The sequence below is a fragment of the Canis lupus genome, chromosome 28 (genome assembly GCF_003254725.2).
Source record: "Canis lupus dingo isolate Sandy chromosome 28, ASM325472v2, whole genome shotgun sequence".
NCBI classification, from domain to species: Eukaryota; Metazoa; Chordata; class Mammalia; order Carnivora; family Canidae; genus Canis; species Canis lupus.
The window spans coordinates 7,338,148-7,363,948 of record NC_064270.1 but is presented as its reverse complement, the minus strand read 5'-3'; the positions used below and the strand labels follow the sequence as shown (position 1 = coordinate 7,363,948).

Here is a 25,801-nt window from a genome sequence, read left to right as displayed (position 1 = left end):
ATAAATTTAGCTCTTGCATTTAGGTCCATGATCCATTTCTTGAATTGTTGAGGTAAAAGTCAATATTCATTTTTTTGCATATATGGATAATTTAATTATCTTATGGTCAAAAGACATACTTTGTATGATTTCAAGTCTTTTTTTTTTAGATTTTATTTATTTATTCACAGACACAGAGAGACAGAGAGAGAGAGAGGCAGAGACACAGGCAGAGGGAGAAGCAGGCTCCATGCAGGGAGCAGGATGTGGGACTTGATCCCGGGGCTCCAGGATCACACCCAGGCTGCAGGTGGCGCCAAACCGCTGCGCCACTGGGGCTGCCCGATTTCAAGTCTTTTATATTTGTTGAGATTTATTTTATAGCCCAGAATATGCTCTATCTTGGTAAACCTTCTATGTGTATTTGAAAAGCATGTGCATTTCTGCTATTTGGGGTAGAGTATTCAATAAATGTCAATTAGCTTAAGTTAGCTGATACTATTTTTCACATCTTCTATTTTCTCTTTATCTTTGCATTCTGCAGTTTCACTGTAAGTTCTTTCCGAGTGTATTTCTTTTCATCTTACCTACTTAGGATTCCTTGGGCTTGAATCTCTAAGTTTCTATTTCTTGACCATACTGGAAAATTCTCAGTCATTACGCTCTCAAATACTCTTCTGTCCCACTTATTCTATCTTCTCTTTCTGTAACTTCAACTAGATATGTTAGACTTTCTTATCTCCCTATGTCTCTCTTCTGTATTCTTTTTTTTTTCTCTTCTGTATTCTTATCCTCTTAAGTCTGTGATGCTTTCTAGATAATTTCTTCAGATCAACTAATAGAATTCACCAACTGCTAAACCTATTCATAACATTTTTAATTTTAGTTAATATATCTTTATTTTCTAGGTATTCTACTTGGTTTTTCTTCATTTTGGCCATTCCTTCATGTTCCCTATTTATATCAACAAGCTTGCTGTTTATTTATTTAATTATATTAAATGGCTAATAATTCAAATACTGAAAGTCTTTTTAGAACTTATTTCTGCTGCCAATATTTTTAATGATTTTCACTTGTTTGATAATTGTTTTTGACTGTGACTTACTAATTTTCCTTGAAACTATGATATGAAAGTTGAGAGATCTGCATTTGCTTCTACTGGGCAATATCAGCATAGAACAACTTCAAACTGAATTTTCAACTTGAGATTTTTTTTTTTGACTATCCAAATAGAATGAATTTGGGTTGCAAATACATGTGAAAAATGGCTTGTTATATATTCTCAAAGATTTTTTCCCCTTGTTCCTTCAGAACCAGCATTTAAGATGGGAAATTTCTGGGCAGCCCGGGGGGCTCAGCGATTTAGCGCCACCTTCAGCCCAGGGCCTGATCCTAGAGACCCAGGATCAAGTCCCATGTTGGGCTCCCTACATGAAGCCTGCTTCTCCCTCTGCCTGTGCCTCTCTCTCTCTCTCTCTCTCTCTGTGTCTCTCATGAATAAATAAATAAAATCTTAAAAAAAAAAAAGGCAATTTCTTTATAGTGTTTAGCAGAAAGATCAGAGAGATCTTGTTAGATTTTTTAAATAACATTGTGCCCACTTTTTTTAAGTAAATCTCTATATCCAACAGGGGGCTCAAACTCCTAATTCCAAGATTAAGAGTTGTATGTTCTCCTGACTAAGCCAGCCAGGTGTCCCTAGATGTTTTTCATCTTTAGGTCATCCTAATAGTGAGCTCTAATTCTTTGGAGTCTCTGCTTTCTAAGGAAGACAACTTATCAGCTCCTTTAGGAGGCTTTGGGCTTAGGCCTCTGTATTCCCATGTTCTCAAAATTCATACTTTCCAATTCAGCAGATACCCCTAAGATAAAAGCCACAATTAGTGCTTCATTAAACCTATCTGGATTTCTGCTTCATTTAGGTTTTCCTGTTTTATTTTATAGTTGAATATATGGAGGTATAAGTTACATACAATAAACTTCACTTTTTCATATACTGTTTCTGCAAGTTTTCACAAACATATTTAGTCACATAATTATCATCATAATCGACAGAGTAATTCCATATTCACTTAAGTTTTTGTCCTGACTATACTTTTCTACCAATTCTTCAGTGCATTTAAAAATAATTTTTAAAATTTTTAAATGTTTTATCCAGCATCTTTGTTTTTTCATAAGAACAACTTAAAAGTACATAGTCTACCATATTGTCAGAAATGAATTACCACTCCTTATACTTTATATATCTACTTGTTTATCTTTTTATTTATTCACTGCCTATTTTATTTGTTTACTATCTTCCCTAATAGAATGTAAGCTCATGAGAGAAAGAACTTACTTGTTTTGCTCACTGCTATACCATTAACACCTTAAACCAATTATTGGAAATGGAAGGTGTTCAGTATTTGTTGTTGAATGAATAGTGTTACATGCTCTGAAGAAACTAAAACAGGGTAAGAGGCAAAAAGTAACAACACAATCAATTCAAAAATTTCACATACTTACCATATTTGACTGAGGTTGCAATACCAGTCTTGCTTGTTTCTTTCTTTGTTTTCGGTAATAATTTTCAAATGTTTCTTCATCACCCTAAAGTAAAATTAGCAGAGTAATGAAACACACATACACTACAGAACAGATAATTTCTTTTCTTTTTTTTTTTTTTTAGATTTACTTATTTATTTGAGATAGAGAGAAAATGATTGGGGAGAGCAGCAGAGGGAGAGAGAGAGAATCTCCAGCAGACTCCCCACTGAGCAGGGAGCATGATGCAGGGCTCAATCTCACGACCCTAAGATGGTGACCTGAGCCAAAATCAAGAGTTCGATCCTGAGCCACACAGATACCCTGACAGAAAACTTCTTTACCCCCAAGAGTCATTTTAAATCTTCTAACAAATGGAATATAAACACTGAAATGGTATTTCATACTGAATGTCAAGAATAAGTTTTTGGCTTTATAGCTCAAAAACAGTAATCTTGTTTGTTACCATGACAATTAGGAAGACTAAATGTAAATTCAAACAATTTGACAGCTGCCCAACTTAATATTAAGGTTTTGTAGACTTCTAACTGACCAACTCAAAATATGGCTATCTGTGAGGGAACTAAATAGAAATTCAGCTGTCAAGCTTAAACTTCTGAACATGTTGTAGAAGACCCTACATCATCTGGCACCTTCCTCCATTTCCTGCCTCATCTTATAGTATACTCAATATACCATTTTCTTCCTACTTCCAGGGCTTGTAGAAGCTATTCTTGAAATGTGCTTCCCAGTTCTTTTTCTCTATATGACTTTTATTCACCCTTCAGGACTCAATATAGATGTCACTTCCTTTAAAAGCCTTCCTCAACTTCCTGAGGCTTGTTTTTGTCTGTGTCCTCCCATAGCAACCTGCATATCCATATCATTGCACTTTTTGCACTGTGCAGTAAATTCTTAATTAGTAGTCTATCACAACATTGTCTAATGGCACTTTCTGTGATGATGAATACTTTCTATATCTGCATTCTTATAAGGTAGCCACTAGAAAAAAAAAAAAGAAAAAAAAAAAAAAAGGTAGCCACTTGGCTACTGAGCACTTACAATGGCTAATAATAAATACTGGGACCCTGAATTTTAATTTTCTTTAAATTTAAATAGCTGCATGCAGCTAGTAGTTACCATATTGGATGACAAAGATCTATCTTTACCACTGTAAGTCTGTTATTTTTTTTAATATTTTTTTTAATTTTTATTTATTTATGATAGTTACAGAGAGAGAGAGAGGCAGAGACACAGGCAGAGGGAGAAGCAGGCTCCATGCACCGGGAGCCCGATGTGGGATTCGATCCCGGGTCTCCGGGATCGCGCCCTGGGCCAAAGGCAGGTGCCAAACCGCTGCGCCACCCAGGGATCCCCACTGTAAGTCTGTTAGAAGAAGGTCCTATCCAACTAGTTTACCACTGTATCCTTATCACTTTACACAATGTTGGGCACATGGAAGGCAATCAATTACTATTTGCTGAGTGAATGAATAGTGACTGAACAAGTAAATGAATGACTATAGATCCATTTTTTCTGTCTTCCTCTCTGCTTAAAGGACAATCCATCCAGAGTGAGAAGAAAAGGCTGAGAACCCATTTCCCTACTTAAGGCTCCAAAAGAGAATCAAATAGGGGAAAAAAGTAAAAAACTCATATTTTCACTGAAAAAAAGATTTTTTTTCTGAAAACTTTAATATTTAAATAGTTAAAAAATTACTTTTCTTGGCGCACCTGGGTGGCTCAGTGGGTTCAGTGTCTGCCTTCAGCTCAAGTCATGATCCCAGGATCCTGCTCAATAGGGAGCCTGCTCCTCCCTCCCACTTATGCTCTCTCTTGCTTTCTCTTGCTATCTCTCTCTCTCTCTCAAATAAATAAAATCTTTTTAAAAAATGACTTTTTTTAATGCCATAAAAAATAAACTCACAATGCAGAAAGTAAGTTTAGTTAGGTATCCCTTAGAGCAGTTATTCTAGTATTTTTGTACTCAGTTAAAAGAATTTCAAAAATACTATGGTCCCCCTCACAGTTTTATTTTGGTACCTAAACTTTTTTCACCAGGAGTTTAAATAGATGTAAAGGATATAATTTCAAGTACATTATAAATAAAACTATTACATCCTCATTTAAACAATCCAATGGTTACAATCATTTAAAAAATATGTGAACATGCTCTTCTTTCACACTTAGAAAGTTTAGTTTTCTGTTTTTTATTTTTTATTTTTATTTTATTATTTTATTTTATTTATTTTATTATCTTATTTTGTTTATTTTTATTTTTATTTTTATTTTTATTAAGTAGGCTCCATACCTAGCATGGAGCCCAATGTGAGACTTGAACTCACAAACCTGAGATCAAGACCTGAGCTGAGATCAACAGTTGGACGTTTAACCAAGCCACTCAGGCACACATCCCCCACACTTTTTATTATTATTATTATTATTACTATTATAAAGATTTTATTTATTTATTCATGAGAGACACGGAGAGAGACACAGGCAGAGGGAGAAGCAGGCTCCATGCAGGGAGCCCGACGTGGAACTCGATCCCAGGTCTCCAGGATCAGGCCCTGAGCTGAATGAAGGAGGCGCTAAACTGCTGAGCCACCCGGGCTGCCCCCCAGCCACACTTTTTAAACTTACATTCCAGACTACCACCCTTATAGATTTTTTTCAAATTTAACGTGTTATTTTTTTAATACTATATTTATTTTTTTAAGTAAACTCTATCCCATATTGTAGGGCTCAAACTCATGAGACCTCAAAAGCAAGAGTAACATGCTCTACAGACTGAGCCAGCCAGGTACTCCTCTAATACTACATTTTCTAATGTAGTATGTTTGTATTTTTATTTTATTTTTGAGGCCATAAAGCTTTAGGCATTAAGGTAGTTTTCTCGTTCTAGGTTGAAATATCATTACAATTAGTACAAAACTGATCAATACAACCTAAGTTTATTATGTTAAATTAATATAACCAAAAGTAAATTTTTATTGGAAATGAGTATCTTAACATGATGAATGGGGCTTTTTCAGGAACTAACAACATACTTTAAATTTTTATTTATTTTTTAAGATTTATTTATTTTATTTGAGAGAGAGACAGAAAGAGCATAAGCAGGAAAAGGGGCTGAGGAAGAGGAACAAGCAGACTCCCTACTGAGCAAGGAGCCCAATGTGGGGCTCGATCCCAAAACCCTGGGATCATAATAACCTGGGCCAACCAAGCCACCCAGGCGTCTCAGCAACGTACTTTTTAGTTAAAAACTCTAAGCTACAGATTTAGTGTATTTAATTAACCAATAAATGCCCACCCTAAAACCTAATTAGCAAATCCAGTCCTCACAGTCAAACTTTTAAGTCAATTGTATTTACTATCCCTCAGGAAAAGTCTAACTTCATGTTTCAAATTCAAATGTTAATATGCATTGTGGAACATTATGAAAACCACTGAGAAATAAAGTATAAAATTACAAGAGTCATCAAGATTAAGATTATTTAAACTCAATGTGATTGTTTAATCCATTCATGATACTTAAAAACAATATAATAAATCACTTCTCATTACTTAACTGTTTCTCTTTAATTTATAATAATGCAATAAAAAAATAATGCAATGTAATAGACACATAGAATTCTAAATTATTTACAAAAAGAGGAGTATGATAAAAAAAATACAATATGCCTTCAGTAAATATGTGGACATACATAAACCTTTGGTGTTAAATTTTGGAAATAAGAAAATAAAATCAAGTATAAAAGTCAGAAACAACTCATTAATTTTGTTAAATATGATGATCATTCTAGAAACTAATCAGTCTGGCAGCCAGCTTTTTTTTTTTTTTTTAAGATTTGATTTATTTATTCATGAGAGACAAACACAGAGAAGCAGAGACATAAGCAGAGGGAGAAGTAGGCTCCACGCAGGGAGCCCAATGTGGGACTCAATCCAGGACCCCAGGATCATGCCCTGAGCCAAAGGCAAATGCTCAACCGCTGAGCCACCTAGGTGCCCCTTATTTTATCTTAATATGAAGAAATATCACACATGTAACTGGACTTCCATTTATGATACAATTTGGCAAAACGGCTTTTAACTGTTTTTCTGAATCACAACTTACATGAAAGAATGGTTAGTCAATATAACTTCAAAATTCTGGCGGCCCCAAAAAATACTCTAGTCATGTTTAAAAGATTCCACTTTACTAACTCATATCATTTTGGATGTTTAAAGGTTTTTCTTTACAGCAAATGACACATCCTAGGGATGTGTATTAAGATCAGCCAAAAGCACTGTTTATATTTAAACATATAGGATACAGTTTTGCTTTCAAATTTTCCTGTTCTCACTTCTGTACTTCCATAGTACTCCCTCATAAAAGTATTATATATTCATTGTCAACAGCTGGAGAACAAAAGAGATCGGGACCTTAAATGAAAATTTTCACTACTCCCACTTATGTCATTACTAAATACCATGAATCAGAACTAAGAATATCCTACCACAGGACAAGATATAGTATTTTTAACATGGTTTACCCTTTTCCGCACAAGAAAAGAAAGAAAGAAAGAAAGAAAGAAAGAAAGAAAGAAACCCTTATGTATATAGTCCCTTAATTAATTATTAAAGGAGACTTCTCCTTTATTTGGCATCTTGGAATTTTTACACATCAAGATAATGCACAATGGTAGTATTGTAATGATGGATTAATGCTATGGGTATCAGTGAAGGATGTGTCTTTCTTTTATGAAGTAAGTATGGTAGCCTCCAAGATGGCTCCCAAAGATCTCTGGTGTAGTCTTGTTCCACATTCTACCAGGGCTGGTCTATATGATCAGTAGGATATAGCCAAAGTAAAGGTGGGACACCTGAGTGGCTCAGTTAGTTAAGCGCCTGACTCTAGGTTTCAGCTCAGGTCATGATCTCAGGGTTATAAGATAGAGCCCTGTATTGGGCTCCCCTCAGTGGGGAGTCTGCTTCTCTCCCTCTCCCTCTGCTTCTCCCCCCACTCATGCACATGCTCTCTCTCTAAATAAAATAAAAAATAAAATCTTTTTAAAAAGGAAGTATGGGATGCCTGGGTGGCTCAGCGGTTGAGCATCTGCCTTTGGCTCAGGGTGTGATCCTGGAGTTCTGGGATCGAGTTCTATATCAGACTCCTGCAGGGAGCCTGCCTGCTTCTGCCTCTCTCTCTCTCTCTCTCTCTCTCTCTCTCTTTGTGTCTCTCATGAGTAAATAAATTCATCTTTAAAGAAATAAAAATAAAAATTTAAAAAGAGGAAGTAAAGGTATGTCACTTCTGATATTAGATTATAAAGGACATTATGGCTTCCATTTCAGCCTCCCTCAGATCACTCATTTTGGGGAAGCTAGCTGCCATGTCATGAGGATTATCAGTCAGCCTTGTACACAGACTATGTGGCAAGGAATTGAGGCCTTCTGCCAACAGTCATAACAGAAGCAAATACCCCAAGCCCTATCAAGTTACAGATGACTACAGTCCTCACTGACACCTTGATGGAACCTCATGAGAGACCTCAGCCAGAATTACCCAGCTAAGCCACTTCCAGACAGCTGACCCTGTGAAATAATAAATGCAATAGATAACTAACATAATACCTCAGGTAGCTTTTCTAGAAACAAACACCAAGTGATACAATAAGAAAGTCTTCAAAAGGGAGACTGTTCAAGAATTGAGGAAAGTACAAGAGAGAGTGTGGTGCCCAATTCAGGCAAAAAAGTCTTCAAGAAGACAGACTTCAGCCTGATCTCACAGTAAAACTCTAAACGGTAAGTTATATCGTTATAGTTATAACGTTATATCGTTATAAGTTATATCGCAGAGGGATGGGGGTGGGGGGTGTTTCTTTCTCCTTTTTTTTTTTTTAAGGGGAGAAACATGTTCTTTTATTGATGCAAGTACATCCAGTCACACCAACAACTGACATCCTATGTCATGATACAACTCTGTACTCAGAGTTCATCTCAAAGTATCAAATATCATGGTTATGGTATGCATCAAATAGGGAAAAAAGGGAGCAAATGCAGGCATGGTATCAGGTAGATACTAGGACTGATGACCCAGTGAAGGGCACAATTTCAGTGAAAGCTCCTTAACCGATATAAAGAAAATGTTCTAACACCGTATTCCAAATATATATTGTAAAGTTTTAAGCCTTTATCTCAACTATAAAAACAAAACAATATGTACTATCTAGAACATCTGAGAAGTGCAAAAACACTACAATACAGTGTAAAGATTCATGCTCCCCCAGGACAGAAGACTCTGAGGCACTTCCTCCAGCTGTTATGAAAGAGATCCAAGGGCATCTGGACAGAATGCCAAAAGTAAGAGAAAGGAGGCCGAGGTTCCCAGACAGATCACTTTTAGGAAAAAGCAGAAGATCTACATATTCTTTCCTTAAAATTATAAGCCAGGACCCTTTGGAAAGTCTTTAAAATCCCTGAAATCCCTCGGATAACAATTCTCACACTACCTTCAGGATCCCTTATTTTAAGAAAAATTGTCTCTGAACACATAAAATTTAAATATAGCCAGCTAAGGAAATTCACATAACTCTTAGGATTTCTCAAAGCCTTAGAAATGATAAGTTATATTGTAGATACTATTTGTAGCATTTTCCAAAGAGAACCTTTTTTCCCCACAATATACCTATTTTCCTTTCATGGAACAGACATTTCATCAAACAGATCTTGGGAAATGATACCTTAAGGACTCTGGACATAGAGTTCTTTGGCTAAAACGGACTTAAAATCAAAAGATCAAATCAAAAGGGTGCTTGGGTGGCTCATTCAGTTGAGCATCTGACTCTTGATTTTGGCTCAGGTCATGATCTCAGCATTGTAAGATCAAGCCCCATATTAGTCTCTGTGCTAGGCTTGGTGCCTGCTTAGGATTCTGTCTCTCCCCTTCCCTCTACCTCACTACTCCTCCTTCTTCTTCTACCTCTCTAAATAAGAAAAAAAAGCATAAAACATGACCTAGTCCTTCAAATACTATATATTAATGAAACCCTCCTACAATAATCCTTTTATCATTACCTGAGTGATACTATATACTGAGTACTATGCTAAAGCACTTTATTATTTTTATTTACTTTAATACCCAACATAGCTTTATAAATTGTAAGTGATATTTTGCAAATAAGAAAATCAACCGAGAAAAGTAATTTGCCCAGTTACTAGAAAATAGCTTAAATGAAATAACAAATGAAAGTAATTAAACAGGGATGCCCCGGTGGCTCAGCGGTTTAGTGTCTGCCTTTGGCTCAGGGCGTGATCCTGAAGTCCTGGGATCGAGTCCCAAATCTGGCTTCCTGAATGGAGCCTGCTTCTCCCTCTGCCTATGTCTCTGCCTCTCTCTTTCTCTTTCTCTCTCTGTATCTCTCATGAATAAATAAATTAAATCTTTAAAGAAAAAAGAAAGTAATTATAATAATAATAAGGAATCAGCTTTAACAAATTTTGGTCATTTTACTTTTACAATTTTAGGTCATATATACCAACCAGAAGTTTTCATGCTAATGAAAGTTTATTTACACATACAGTACAGTAAAACCTCACACAGTAAGAAAGGAAAAAAAGTCCTGCCTGAATTAATGAAAACTGACATATTTTAAAATTCAGCTTCCTTAAATTTATAAATTCTGTATATTATAAAGATACAAAAAATCTACAGAGAACTAAAATTAAGTTACTGAAAATTATAAACCAACAGTTAATTACAGTAACATAAATTCTGAAAGTAATCATTTATTTTGAGTATTTAAGTATTTGAATCACATTATTTCTGAATACTCACAAAGGCTGACTGGAGTCTAAAACCTTCTATCATTCTATTGGTTCTCTACCACTGACTTTTAATTCTTTTGATCATCTAATTGTGCTTGTTTCTTTAATTTTAAATCATGAACAATGAAACAAAATTTAATACCTAATGTATCATTCTCAAGGAAGCCACACTGAAACCTCATATAATATCTGTTGGTTCAATACTTTTTTGCATCAGGTATAAAGATCTATTCTTTCGCAAAGAGCTTAGTGCCTATTGATATAAAATACTAGGATAAAGATAAATAAAACAGTTTTATTAAAAATTGAGTGTGGTGTTAAAGAGCCAGCTACTAATTTAGCAAAACTTTATGAAATATCAAATGCAATGAAAAGCACTAGGGAAAGAACAATAAACAACACTCATAGGGCCACTATCTTTGTGGATCATATGGATGTAGAAGAAGGATAATACAAAGTAACAGAAGTGCCTCTGGGCACTCTGCAGTTCACTGGGCCCATAGAAGACAGAAAAATTAAGCATTATCAAGCCAAAAAGCATTCTTCTCCGCCAAATCCAAAAACCTATAGGAAAACATCTAATTTGAAAGGAGTTTTTAAAAGAATCAAACCACACAAGCCACTTTAACAAATGAGATAATTAAAAAAAAAAAAAAAAAAAACAAATGAGATAATTAAGAACTTCATCTTGATTAGAAGCCAGTATGATCTAGTTTAGAAACAAAACAAAGCAAAAAAAAAAAAAATTGAGATCAGACAACTGGAAGCCAATTTTTCTTTTTTCTTTTTTTTTTTTTTAAAGATTTTTATTTATTTATTCATGAGAGAGACAGAGAGAGAGAGTCAGAGACACAAGCAGAGGGAGAAGCAGGCTCCATACATGGAGCCTGACGTGGGACTCCATACCAGGTCTCCAGGATCACACCCTGGGCTGAAGGCGGCGCTAAACCACTAAGCTACCTAGGCTGCCCAGGAAGCCAATTTTTCAATGTTACTACATATAGCAGTGTAATCTTGATGGATCCCACCCTCTATTTGCCTCAGGTATAAATGCAGTTAAATGTATATACTACTACCTGATGTTATAAAAGATAAAATACTAAATCTGAGAAGAATCCGAGCAGCTAAATTACTTTATAACCATACACATTTGAAGAATTATTTCATCATAGAACAGACTACAAGCATTATTGTTTTTATTCAATAGTACAATTTATTATAGCTTTAAAAAGAAAACAATTTTTACATTATTCAATAAGGCTCAATACACTTGAAACATCATTAATTTATAAAACAGTAAGTTCACATTGATATTTTGCTTATTGTTTTTACTCAGCTCATGAGTATAGAGCTGTCTTTTAATAGGGGGCTAAAAGAAAAGATGTTAACTAATGAAGATAATTCTATTTGCTCTAATTAACATAATTACCATTTTTTTCAATTATTTCTATTTCTTTTTTTAAAGACTTTATTTATTTGAGAGAGAGAGAGACAGTGCGCGCATAAGCAGGTAGAGTGGCAGGCAGAATGAGAGGGAGAAGCAGGCTCTAAGCAAAAGCCCGATGCAGGGCTCAATCCTAGGACCCCAGAATCATGATGCAAGCCAAAGGCAGATGCTCAACTGACTGACCCACCCAGGTGCCCCATCAATTATTTCAATTTCAAATTAATCCAATTTCAATGAATATCCAAACCTCAAAATGCCTTAAATATAAATGCCTTCCATAGACATTTTCTAAGTGCTGAAAGAAAAAGACCAAAAATTCTGTATCTAGCAAAACTACTCTTAAAATGCAGAGAAGAAATTAAGTCATTCCCAGATAAACAAAAACTGAGAGAATTTGATGCTAGTTGACCTTCCCTAAAAGAAATACTAAAGTTAGTCCTTCAGGCAAAAATAAAAGGACACTAGGTAGTAACTCTAATTCACGTGAAGAAATAGGGTACCAGTTAAGGTGATATAGAGGTAAATATAAAGACAGTATAATTTGTAACTCCAGTCTTCTGATTTAGAAAACAATTCCATAAAGAAACAATTATATCATGCTTTATAATATATAAAGATGTATTATCTCAATAATTACAGAAAGGAGGAGAATTAATACAAACTAGATTGTTTTAAGGTAGAATGTCCAGGGCAAACACTAAAAAATACTCTATATATTATGTGTGTGTACATATATGTTAACTATTATATATTTATTTATATATTTTGCATGTTTATATTACATATTTATATATAACATATATCTATACATTTATGTTGCTAATATATATTACATATATATTAAATGACAAGAGAATTAAATTGGTTCATGAGAAAGTGTCTATTTAATACAAAAGAAGACAGTAATGGAGGAATACAACAAAAAAGATATAAGTAATATTAAAGCAAATGGTAGGCATAAATCTGGTCATATCAGTAATTACATTAAATGTAAAAGAACTAAACACTTCAATCAAAAGGTAGAAATTGGCTGACTGGATTTTTAAAAATCCATCTATATGCTATCCTACAAAAGAAGCACTTTATATTTAAAAACACAGATACTGAAAGTAAAAGGATGGAAAAACATACCATGCCAACAAGAGAGTTAGAGTAGTTATATAAATATCAGCCAAAACAGACTGTAAGCCAAAAAAATACACAAAGAATGACATTTTATAATGAAAAAAGGCTAGTCCATCATGAAGATATAATAATTATAAACATATATTCCTCTAAAAACAAAGCCTCAAAAATATATAAATCAAAACTGGCAAAACTAAAGGAAGAAAATTCAAGTTATAGTTGACTTCAGTATTACCACTTTCAATAACAGATAGAAGATCAATAAGGAAACAGAAGACTTGAATAACAATATTAAATCAACTGGACCTAATAGGTGTCTACTGAACATACCACCCAACAACAGCCAAATAACATTCTTCTCAAGTGCACATGGAACATTCTCCAAGATAAACCATATGTTAGGCCATAAAACAAGCCTCCATAAATTTAAAAGGACTGAAGTTATACAAAATATGATCTCTGACCACAGTAAGATTAAATTTGGAATTAGTAACAGAGAAACTTTTGGGAAATTCACAAACATATGGAAATTAAACAACACACCCCTAAATACCTGTGGATTAAAGAATAACAATAAATTAGAAAATATTTTAAGATGAATGGAAACAAAAACAACATACCAAACAAAACTCATGGAATGCTGCTAAAGCAGTGGTTAGAAGGAAATTTATAGCTATAAATGTCTGTATTAAAAAAGAAGAAAGATCTCAATGACCTTAACTTCCAACTTTGTGAAAAAAGCCTAAGACACAAAAGACCATTTTTACTATGATTCTATTTATATGAAATATCCAGAACAGGCAAATCCATAGAGAAAGAAAGTAAATGAGTGGTTGCCAAGGACTAGAGGTAGGGGACATTGAGGATTGATTGTTAATTGGTAAAAGGTTTCCTTCTTCAGGGCAGCCCTGGTGGCCCAGCGGTTTAGCGCCGCCTTCAGCCTGGGGTGTGATCCTGGAGACCCAGGATTGAGTCCCACGTCAGGCTCCCTGCATGGAGCCTGCTTCTCCCTCTGCCTGTGTCTCTGCCTCTCTCTCTCTCTCTCTCTCTCTCTCTTTCCTCTCTCTCTCTCTGTGTCTGTCATGAATAAATAAATAAAATCTTTAAAGAAAAAAAGGTTTCCTTCTTCAGAAATGGAATGTTCTGGCATTAGCTGTAATAGTTGCTCATCCTCATAAATATGCTAAAACCACTGAAGTGTATACATTAAAAGGGTAAATTTTTTGGTATATTAATTATATCAAAATAATGTTATTATTTTTTAAAGAATTGTTTAATCAAAAATGCAATGTAAAAAGAGTAAACAAATGTAGAAGCAATATATTTAAAAGCAACTGTGATACAACAGCGCATATGCAAGAAGAATGAAATGGAAGTATACTATTATAAGTATACTATTGTATAAGGTTCTCATAATAAAGATGAAGTGATGTATCACTTGAAAGCAGACTATGATAACTTAAAAGAGTAAGTGCCTTACTCACAGAGGATATTTAAAATATTTATGTTCACTGAGCTTATGGTCAACCTTTAGAAAAGCAGCCCTAGAATGCATACATGTCTTTTTTATTATACAAATACTTATGTGGATATACAGACACAAAATACATATACGAAAGATACTCACCAAAACAGAATAAATGTGCAAACATCGGTAAACAGGGGAAAAATCAACCAGATCCTGAACAGTTAAGATCTGAAAAATAAAACCACATTTTAAAAATTATCAAAGTTGGGATGCCTAGGTGGCTCAGCTGGTTAAGTATCTGACCCTATTTTAGCTCAAGTCATACTCTCAAGGTCATGGGATTGAATCCCACAACGGGCTCCACAATGGGCATGGAGCCTGCTTAAGATTCCTTCTCTCCCTCTCCCTCTCCCCACTCACTCTCCACCTACATTCACTCTCTATCAAAAAAGATCCTCCCTTTCCCTCTGCCCCTCCCCACTCTCAAAATAAATTTTTAAATAATAAAAAAATAAAAATTATCAAACTACTGGCTTACTGTTGGGTAATATCAGTTAAAGACAGACAAGGAATCACGGACTTCATGTTATATTTATCAACTATAAAAACATTACAGTATAAACACAATGCCTTTGTAATTATTTTGGTATTTGTTCAATAGTTCATTCTTATGTATTTATCATCATTGTTGAGTGTTTTAAATTATAAGGTCATTAAAGGACAGAGACTTGTCTTGAACATGCTTGGGAGAAGAGAACACAGAGATTCTTTGAATACTGATTAAAAAAAGAATAAAAAAGTAAACTTCAAAAACATTTATTTTCCAGAGACCAACCAGAACATGCTAATTCCATATTAAGAAGACATTATAGGAATGCCTGGGTGGCGTAGCGGTTGAGCGTCTGCCTTCGGCCCAGGGCGTGATCCTGGAGTCCCAGGATCGAGTCTCACATTGGGCTCCCTGCATGGAGCCTGCTTCTCTCTCTGCCTGTGTCTCTGCCTCTCTCTCTGTGTCTCTCATGAATAAATAAAATCTTTAAAAAACAAACAAAAAGACATTATACTGTCTAAGGCAGTTCATTTGTCTATATCCCGTACAATATCAGACATCCACTGCATATGCACACATACACACATTAACATATACACATGTGTGCATATACACACACAAGAAATACATACAGTCTCACTCATCCTCAGGCATATAGTAGAAACATACATACTCAAAGGAAAAGATAAAAAAGTCAGGTGACAGAGACTTTGTGTAGAGAGTAAAAGAAGCAAGTAAGATTAGGATTAAATCTGGAGGGCAGGGATCCCTGGGTGGCGCAGCGGTTTGGCGCCTGCCTTTGGCCCAGGGCGTGATCCTGGAGACCCGGGATCGAATCCCACGTCGGGCTCCCGGTGCATGGAGCCTGCTTCTCCCTCTGCCTATGTCTCTGCCTCTCTCTCTCTCTCTCTCTCTCTGTGTGTGTGTGACTATCATAAATAAATAAAAATTAAAAAAAAAAAAAATCTAGAGGGCAGCCCAGGTGATTTAGCGGTTTAGCGCCACCTTCAGCCCAGGGCGTGATCCTGGAGACCCCAGATGGAGTCCCACGTCAGGCTCCCTGCATGGAGCCTGCTTCTCCCTCTACCTGTGTTTCTGCCTCTCTTTCTCTGTGTCTCTCATTAATAAAATCTTTTTAAAAAAATTATTTTAAAAAAAGGAATAAATCTGGATACCGAAGATGAAAGAAAGTGAATACTTAAGGATAATTTCAAGTTTTCTAGACTTAAGACTTTTTTAAGATTAAAAAACTTTAATCACATTTGAACCATTTTTGCAATATCTCAATACTAACTGGGGGAAAAAAGACAGGCTTTCCAGAATTAGTCTAAACAGCAAAGCCAAGCCCATCATGAAATTAAATGTTTGCCACAGATAATTAAAATGAGTGATCACTACAAAAAAATCATTACATTTACAATATTACTGTTAATTATGGCAGAATACCTAGGGCCAACTATCTATGGCTTATTTAATATAATCTAGAATATATCCTGTTTACCTCTCAATTATGCAGTCTAATATTTCATGTGACACACTGCTCTAATAGCTCATCACAAATTGATCTATATAAATTCAATTTGCACATGGGAACACTGAGAGTCACACAGACATACATGACAACTCAAAAGAAAAAAATTCATGAAAAAAAAGAAGGGAAGAAGAAAAAGAGGGAGGGAGAGAGAGAGGGAAAAAGGAAGGAAGATACTCCCATCACCTCCTCTTCATTCTCATCCTCTTCCTCAAATCCTTGTTTCAATTCATTTTCTTTCCTTTCTTCTGGAATTCTATCATTTATGTACATATTCTTCCCAAATTTTACATTATTTTGCTTCTGCAGAGCAACACTGAAGGTTTTCTGCTGCTGTGCCTATTTTGGAAAAAGGAAAACTTAAGATTATAAAATTTATTCTGGTATAAAATTGGTTCAAGAATTTCATATTTTCCTATCTTTCTAATGCCTTTGGGTGTAGGATCTGGAATGATGTCTCATTTTTTATTTATGCTCTCACTCTTCTTTCTGAACAGTTGTGCCAGGGCTTATCAGTATTATTTGAAAAAAGACTAAGAATCAACTTTCAGCATTGTTGATCTTCCCTAACGTATTTTTTTTCTATTATATTGATTTCTACTCTTGATTATCTTCTTCCATTCTTTTTTAAATTTCATTTTACTGTGGTAAGTACACTTAACATGAGATCTAGTCTCATGTTTTTAAATGTATATGCATTATTACATAATTAACATATACTAATATTAATAAATAATATATCATTGGTGACTGAGGTACAATGTTGCACAGCAGACCTCTAGAGCTTATTCATCTTGCTTCACTGAAACTTTATGCCTATTGATTAGTAATTCATTTCCCTTCTCCCAGTCCCTGGCAACCACTATTCCACTCTTTGATTCTATGAACTGGACTATTTTATTTTTTTTTTATTTTTTTATTTTTTTTTTTTTTTTAACTGGACTATTTTAGATACCTCATAGTTTCCTTTTAAGGACTGAATAATATACCATACACCACTGTATGTATATATACTGCACTTTCTTAATCCATTCATCTGTCAATGTACATCTGTGCTGTTTCTACATCTGTGTTGTTTTGCACTGTTAATTCTATAAATATGTAAGCCCCACAAGATGTTTTGTTTTTTATAGCCAATGTAATATATGCAATTTTACCCAAAATAGTTGCCCTGTTTATTTGCTACATCTCTGAGTTTCTGAGATAATTTTGTCTGAAAATAATAATTCCTTTATGTAGGCCTGCTAGAAATAAATTCTCTAGGTTCCTATCTGAAAAAATATCTTCATTTCACCTCCATTTTTTTTTAAAGTAAACTCTAACCCCCAACATGAGGCTCAAACTCACAACCCCAAGAGATCAAGAGTCACATGTTCTACCAATTGAACCAGCCGGGCACTCCCATTTCACCTCCATTTCTAAAAGATATTTTTGGTAGGTAAACAATTCTAGGTTGACAGATAAGGTTTATCTACAGTTCAGATATATCAGCTCACTATCTTTTGGCTTCCATTAATTTTGCTGAGAAATCAGCTAAATATTAGTATTATTACTATTCTTTTGAAGGCAATAAATTTTTCCCTCTGGTTGCTTTTAAGATAATTTTTCTTCTTTTCCTTATTTTTCTAACATTTTATTATCATATGCCTAAATATGGGGTTTTTGTATTCCTCCTGCTTCAAATTCAATGAACTTTTTGAAATGATAGCTTTAAGATCTGCTATATTTATGTCCATCTCTTTCTTCTTCCTCTGGGGCTATAATTACATATGTTAAATCTTCCTATCTTATCTATATGTTCTTAAACTCTTTACTTTCCATCCTCTTGTCTCTTTGAGCCTCAATTTGGATATTTTCCTCTGACCTAACTTCTGGCTCATTAATTCTCTTGTCAGCTATGTCTAACATGTTCTGTCAACCACACACTGAGTTCTTAATTTGTAACGTATTTTCAGTTCTAGAATTTACAGATGGTTTGCTTTACGGTTTCCAATGATCTGCCAAAATTCTCAAGCTTGTCTTATAATTCCTTGACTATGCAAATTTTAAAGTCCATATCTAATAGTTCCATTACTTAGACTTTGTTTCCTATCCTTGAGTTAGCTTTATGTCAATTACCAAACAGTATACTCCTCTTCATTTCAATAAGTCAAGTCAAATAAGGATCCAATTATTTTAATGACCTTTGGTTGGAACATTGTCACTTTTTAAAAATAATAATCACTAATTCTTTTTTAAGTGAAAAACCAGCCACATAAAATTTAAAATACCAGAAAAATTAAAAAAGAAATCACACATGTATGAATGTACATAAAATATCCTGCCTTAACTTCAATTGATTAACAGTAATGAAAAAATGTTTAATTTTCTGAAGCTCTGAAGTTACACTGGATCATTTACTTCCTGAGTTGGCATATGTGTGTTGGTAGAAGGGACTGGTTCCCTCTTTGGCTAAAATCCCAACTCTATGAAATGTCCACTAACCTCACAGAAGGAACTACAGTATCAAGCTGTCCAAATTAACTCTGTTAATGGCTTTCTGTTTCCAGAGTACAAATCATTTTTTAAAAGCACTGCTTCCAAATTTGTTATGTACAAAACTAATATTTCATAGTATCTATAAGTATGTCTTGAAAAAAAGGTTCTATGCTCAAATTATTTTTTTTATTTTTTTTAAGATTTTATTTATTTATTCATGAGAGAGAGAGAGAGAAGCAGAGACGCAGGCAGAGGAAGAAGCAGGCTCCATGCAGGGAGCCTGAAGGTGGGACTGAATCCTGGGACTCTAGGATCATGCCCTGGACCAAAGGCAGGTGCTAAACCACTGAGCCACCCCGGGATCCCCTGCTTAAATAATTTAAATAAGCATCCTGTATTGTATCCTCTTCCTAGATTTATAATTCATAACTACAGAAATATACTTAACTTTAACCCAGACTTATTTGACCATTTAGTCTCCTGCTTTCTCCTAAAGGATATTATTAAAATGTATACTAGAAAATATAATATGGAAACTATGAACTGAGACCATGAATTTTAGTTGTTAAACATCTGACTACTCATAGTGGATTCATCTCTCACATTAAAAAGAGGTTTAAAAAAAAAAGTACAAGCCTGTTTTTTAGTTTAAAAAATCCTCCCCAGAGAAGCTAAAACTCAGCTCTAAGATCCTTCAAAAAAATGACTTTTTGTGCCACTCATTTTAGGCATGGTACTAGATCCCAGAAAGGTAAAAAAAAATGGGACATAATCCCTCACTTAAAAAACTCCCTGTCTAGGAGCACCTGGGTGGCTCAGTTGATTAAGCATCTGCCTTTGGTCCAGTCATGATCTTGAGGTCCTGGGATAGAGCCCCGCATCACATCAGGCTTCCTGCTCAGTGGAGAGTCTGCTTCTCCCTCTCTCTCTGCTCCTCCCTTCTGCTCATGCTTGCTCTCACATGCTCTCTCTCTCAAATAAATAATCTTAAAAAAAAAAAAAAGACCTCACTGTCTAGTTAGGATACAAAATAAATAATTATAATATAGTGTGAAAAGTATAAGGGATATATACACCAAGGAGAAAGTGACCATCTTTTGCTGGCAGAAGTAGGACAAAGGAAGGCAGGTTCCAAAGACAAGGTGATGCTTAAGCGAGCCTATTTTGGGGGAAAAAGGCAGGAATTCTTCAGACATGAAATTTGGGGAAATGGAAAGCATTCTACGTAGAGGAAACAAATTGTACGTTCAAAATTTTTAAGAGATCCAATACTGTTATATCACAAGAAGAAGGAATATCAGGAGGTGAGGCTTTTGTCTCATACTGAAGAATTTAGATTTAGGTAAAGGGTCACTGGGAATCACTGAAGAGAAAGTAGTCATATCTGCATTTTAGAATAATAAGCAAAAGGAGAAAAGACTAGAGATAAGGGAATAGTTAATTTGATGTAACAACAGTCCAGGTATGTAGAAAGGAGGACACAGAATCTACAGATATTAAGAAGCAGAATTGACAATTACCAAGTAGGACTTAGAAACAAATTACATAAAGAATATAAATACTCCTGAAAAGTCTAAAGTACTCCCCAGTTTCTGGCTTATGACAGTAGGCCATATTACAATGTGACATAAGAAATATAGGAAAAATCAATTTTGTAAGAATATAGTGAGTTTACTTTTAGAAATGCTAGGTTTGATGTGCCTACAGGATATTCAAGTGAATATATAACAAGTAAATCCACAAATGGGACAAAAGATAATGAAATTAAGGCATGATTAGGGGCGCCTGGGTGGCTCAGTCAGTTAAGTATCTGCCTTCGGCTCAGGTCATGATCCCAGGGTCCTGGGATAGAGTCCCACATGGGCTTCCTGCACTGTGGGGAGCCTGCTTGTCCCTCTCCCTCCACGCCTCCTGCTCACCCTCCCCGCCCCACCCTCCCACCCTCCCACCCCCCATCAAATAAATTAAAAAAAAAAAAAGACATGAATAGGAAAGGTTTCTGCAATGAAAGGTCTCTTTAAGTTGCAGAGGTAGGGGGCTTGATTCTTTTTACAAGAAAGTAATGGAAGTAAACTAGGAAGAGTATATTCCCTTTCAGCAGGAAATTCTCATAAACCTCAAATCCCAGGGTCCATGACTTGGTGGACTGCCTAGGCAGAAGGTACAAAACTGGTTATGAAAAACAGGTCAGTGAGGATAAGTTTAATAATGAAACTTAGACTGAAAAAAAAAAAAGAAAAGAAACTTAGACTCTATAATAGAACATGAACTTTATTTTTTTTATTTTTATTTTTTTTAATTTTTTTATTTATTTATGATAGTCATACAGAGAGAGAGAGAGAGAGGCAGAGACCGAGGCAGAGGGAGAAGCAGGCTCCATGCACCAGGAGCCCGACGTGGGATTCGATCCCGGGTCTCCAGGATCGCGCCCTGGGCCAAAGGCAGGCGCCAAACCGCTGCGCCACCCAGGGATCCCAAACATGAGCTTTAAACTATAATTTACATCTGTGCTGAAAAAAACCTTACCAAGTGATTGTGTTTTTTATTCTCATGGCATACAGAGAACTCCTTGTCCAGACTTAGGTACTTTCTCAAGTACCAAAAGCATTGTGATGGTGAAGACGAGAATTTAATGTTGCAGAACTCTCCAGTGCAGAAAAAAACCTCACTAATCAGAAGCAATCAGGCAGAAACACTTAGTATCCTGAGAAGAAATGGGAGGTGCTACAAGAAGAATCAGAAGCTCCCCTGATTCTCATTTTAATATAAAATGCATGCATGTTCTATTCGTATCTTGAAGTGTCAACAATGGAGGAGAAAGATGATTACTTCAGAGAAAAGCTATGAAATCCCACACTTTATTCTACCTTAAAAGTGAGGTAATATCCAATCTTTTGGTTCTACTTTCCTAGGGCTTTCCTAACCTATGTAGTTCTCTGGGATAATGACAGTCTCTAGATTCAGAATCTCTGGATTCTTCTGAACTCTGGCTTCAAATCTCATTCTCTTACACTTAATTTAGCCTTTATCTTTTCCAGATTACTACTCTGAAATTCCAACTTTAACCTGCTGGTCAGTACTTTTACTGTTTCTTTTCCTATGCTCCTCCCCACAACTAACCATATTTCCATCATTCCAATGGTAGGGAAAATGGCCTCTGGCCTAGCTTCCAAAAAAAGACAGGAAATAAATTTGGCTTAAATTCTCTTTTGTAGCTTCTGTTTATTTACAGCAAATAAATACATTTTTTTAATCAACCAAGTATTCAATCTGAACAAAAGATACTATCAAAAATAATTTGAAGATCAGATCTGCTACAGTCCATCTACCGATAAGCAGCAATTAACAGGAAATTCTTAAAGCTTTTAAAAACATTATTGTACAAGTCCTACACTATTACATACGTTTTGATTTATTATTAAAGTGATCCTGATAAAGAATTTTCAAAATCTATACATCTTCAAAGTAAACAATTTACTAAACAAATTTATTAAATCTCTTAAATTAACATAGACCACTGTGCAAAGCTGAAACAATTAATAGGAATATAAGAGATTATCTGGTTTATACAGAATTCTTTAAAAAGATAAAGTAGGGAGGAAGTTCTTATACTGAATTTTAATTTTCTCTGTTGTGACAACAGTCTGATACAGATACATTTCTTTAACTAGAAAATCAAATCAAATCAGGTCAAATCTTCTCAGAAAGCCCTGGCCAGAGAAGGAAGAGAAGGTCATGCCTGCGGTACACTCTCTGGCTGTGTGCTCAGGTCCCAACCAGCACACATCCCTCTGCCCACCTCGCCAAACCTGAAGCTTCTCCTCTAAAATAGTTTCTGATACTTGAGAAAAGAAAACTAGGTGTTAGAAAGCATGCTGAACACTGTTTTATTTCTATGACACTGTGATTATTGGGAATTTTAACTCAGAAATTTTAAGTTATAATCATTTTAAAACTTCTTATTACTGAAAACTTCAAATATAAACAGATTAATATAACAAACTCTCAAGTACTCATCGCCTACCTTCAGCAATTAATACTTACACATTGTTTCATCTATCTACCTTTACCTACTCACTTCACACACACACACACTCCCAATTATTTTTTTACAATTGAGGTCAGATTTATATACATTGAAATGTACAGATCTTAACTGTATAATTTTGCCAACTGTACAATTTTTATCATGAGACAGAACATTTCTATCTCCTCAGAAAGTCCTTTCGTGTCCCTTCTCAGGCAATCACCCCACCTAGAGGTAACCACTGCTCTATTTTTTTCACTTTAATTAGTTTTGCCTGCTGTAGAACTACAATATAAATGGAGTCATACAATCTGTGCTTTTTTGTATGTCCAGCTTCTGTAGCTCAGCATAATGCCTGAGATTAATATTTTTTGTACATACCAATAATTTCATTCCTTTTTATTGCTAAGTAATATTCCATTGTATTTTTATATAGCACAATTTGTATATCTATCCCCCTTTTGATGTCCATTTGGGCTGTTTCCAGTTTTGGGCTAACTAAACAAAGCTGCTATGAACATTACAAGGACACGTGTCCTCCATTTCTAATGGGAATTATCTAGAAGAAGAACTGCTGATTCAAAAGGAAGGTACATTAATTTTATAACTGCCAAATCTTGGGACACCTGGGTGGCTCAGCAGTTGAGTGTCTGCCTTGAGCTCAGAGCGTGATCCTAGTCCGGGATCGACTTCCACCTCGGGCTCCCTGCAGGGAGAGCCTGCTTCTCCTTCTGCCTATGTCTCTGCCTCTCTTTCTGTGTCTCTCATGAATGAATGAATAAAATCTTAAAAAGAAAGTAATAACTGCCAAATCTTGTCCACTGCCTTGTCTTTTTATTATTGAGCTACAGAAGTTGCCAATTCAAAGATAATACTTTTAAAAAGAGCAATTTAGAACCTTAAGGTAAAAGGAATATCGTTTGCCCCTGTGGCTGCCATTCAGCTAATTTTTTTTTTTTTAAGATTTTATTTATCCATTCACGAGAGACACAGACAGAGAGAGGCAGAGACACAGGCAGAGGAAGAAGCAGGCTCCATACAGGGAGCCCGACATGGGACTCAATCCTGGGTCTCCAAGATCAGGCCCTGGGCTGAAGGTGGCGCTAAATCGCTGAGCCACCCAGGCTGCCTATTCAGCTAATTTTATACTAAATTTGACTGCTGGCAAAAGTTAATGTAATACCACATACATGGGAAGATTCCCAAGAGACAGACAGGCTGGTGAGTCAATAGGCTGACCTTACTTAAATATGGAAGAGCTACAGACCAAAAGAAAATGATGACTAAATCCATTCAAAACAAAATTCAGGAAAGATATGAAAAGGATAAAACTAAACAAAAATAAGCATTTTATATAACTAAAAACAAGTAAACTCTGGATATATTCTCTAATTTAGACTACTGAATAACATCAAATTAAAATTTTCCTTTTTAATCTCACCTGTTTCATTGCTGTTTCACCTATTTTGTCAGAGTGTTTTCGAATGCTTTCCAAAAAGTCTTTGAGATCAGACATGGAGATTTCTTTAATATCCTCACGGAGTTTAGGAAGATTTTCTATCATTAGCTGACAAAAGCGGTATTGACTAACTCGGGGAAAATATACATTCTCTAACTGTTCCATAGTTTTTAGAGCAGAATAATACCTGTGAAAAGTTAAGAAAAAAACTCTATAAAAAGCTATTACATTAATTTTCAAGTTAAAATATTTAATCAGTCTAACACTCCAATCAAAAAGGACACATAGTTAAAAAATAAGTAAAATTAACATTTATTTCTATTTACTAACCACAAACTATAAAACCACATGAACAAGTTTGCAGGCTGAAAATTCATGACTTACACTAGCATACAGTTTCCTTATTTCACTTCACCTAAATCTGTAACATCATAAGCATTATCATAGTCATCATATTTTAAATGTATATGTTGCAAAAATTTTAATTATAATATTTAGTTATTTGATATGTGCTTTCATATCTCTCTGATCCACAGACCATCACATCAAAAAAGTACAGATTTAATTCAAGTTAAAATAAAACGTATTTTAAGGGCTTTTTTTTGAAAATTTTACACTATTTAAAGCACTTAGAAATAATATTAAATATCACAAAAACCAAGTGAAAAGCCACAGAGTGATTTATTTTCAACTCAACAAATACATACTGAATGACATAATGGGTTACAGTAATTAGTAAAATATAGTAAAATTATCCAACATGAAACAAAAAGAGAAAAGGAGGAGTTCTTAGAAATTATGCATAACATTAAATGATCTAACATACATGTAACTAGAGTTTCCAAAAGAAAAGAGAGAGAGAAAATAATAATAAAGAAATATATGAAGAGATAAGAGCCCCAAATTTTTCAAAACTGATGAAAGTTATCAACCCACAGATTTAAAATAAGCTAAACGAACCCCCAAGCAATATAACTATAAAGAAAACCATACGTAAGCACATCACAGTCAAACTTACAAAAGCAAAATACATAGAGTAAATCTTAAAGGTAGCCAAAGGAAAAAAGATCTAATTGCAAATCTTGTAACACCAATGAGAATGACAGCTGAACTTCTGAACAGAAACAATGGAGAGCAGAAAATGAAAGAAAAAAAAATACAAACCCATAATATTTAAATTGTTAAGGGAAGGGGACCCTCTGAAAAAACAGAATTCCCTATCCGATAAAACTACTGTTCAGATATAGACGTTAGAAAAACACATTTCCAGATAGACAAGAAAATTTCCTTTAGCAGTCAGATATGTACTACAATTAATACTAAACAAAATTTATCATGTTAAAGGCAATTATGCCACTCAGATCCCTGGATCTGCAAAAAGAAAAAAAAAACAACAGAAAAGT

General features: G+C 34.8%; 1 protein-coding gene across 28 annotated transcripts in view; it reads right to left on the bottom strand.

Annotated features, from left to right (window-relative positions):
• The window catches only part of EXOC6 (exocyst complex component 6), a 223,923-nt gene that overhangs the window by 131,091 nt on the left and 67,031 nt on the right, over nt 1-25,801 (bottom strand). For 24 of the 28 annotated variants that reach the window (XR_007406899.1, XR_007406900.1, XR_007406901.1 and 21 more), the window contains 4 exons: nt 24,381-24,585; nt 16,621-16,773; nt 14,513-14,581; nt 2,485-2,568 (listed from right to left, as the gene is read on the bottom strand). Coding sequence is in view for 25 of the 28 variants with exons in the window: in XM_049103546.1 (XP_048959503.1) it covers nt 2,485-2,568; nt 14,513-14,581; nt 16,621-16,773; nt 24,381-24,585 (511 nt within the window). In the remaining 3 variants the exon portion in view is untranslated. The remainder of the gene's footprint in view (nt 1-2,484; nt 2,569-14,512; nt 14,582-16,620; nt 16,774-24,380; nt 24,586-25,801) is intronic. The other 4 variants (XM_049103552.1, XM_049103556.1, XM_049103562.1 and 1 more) reach the window with 1 other exon arrangement.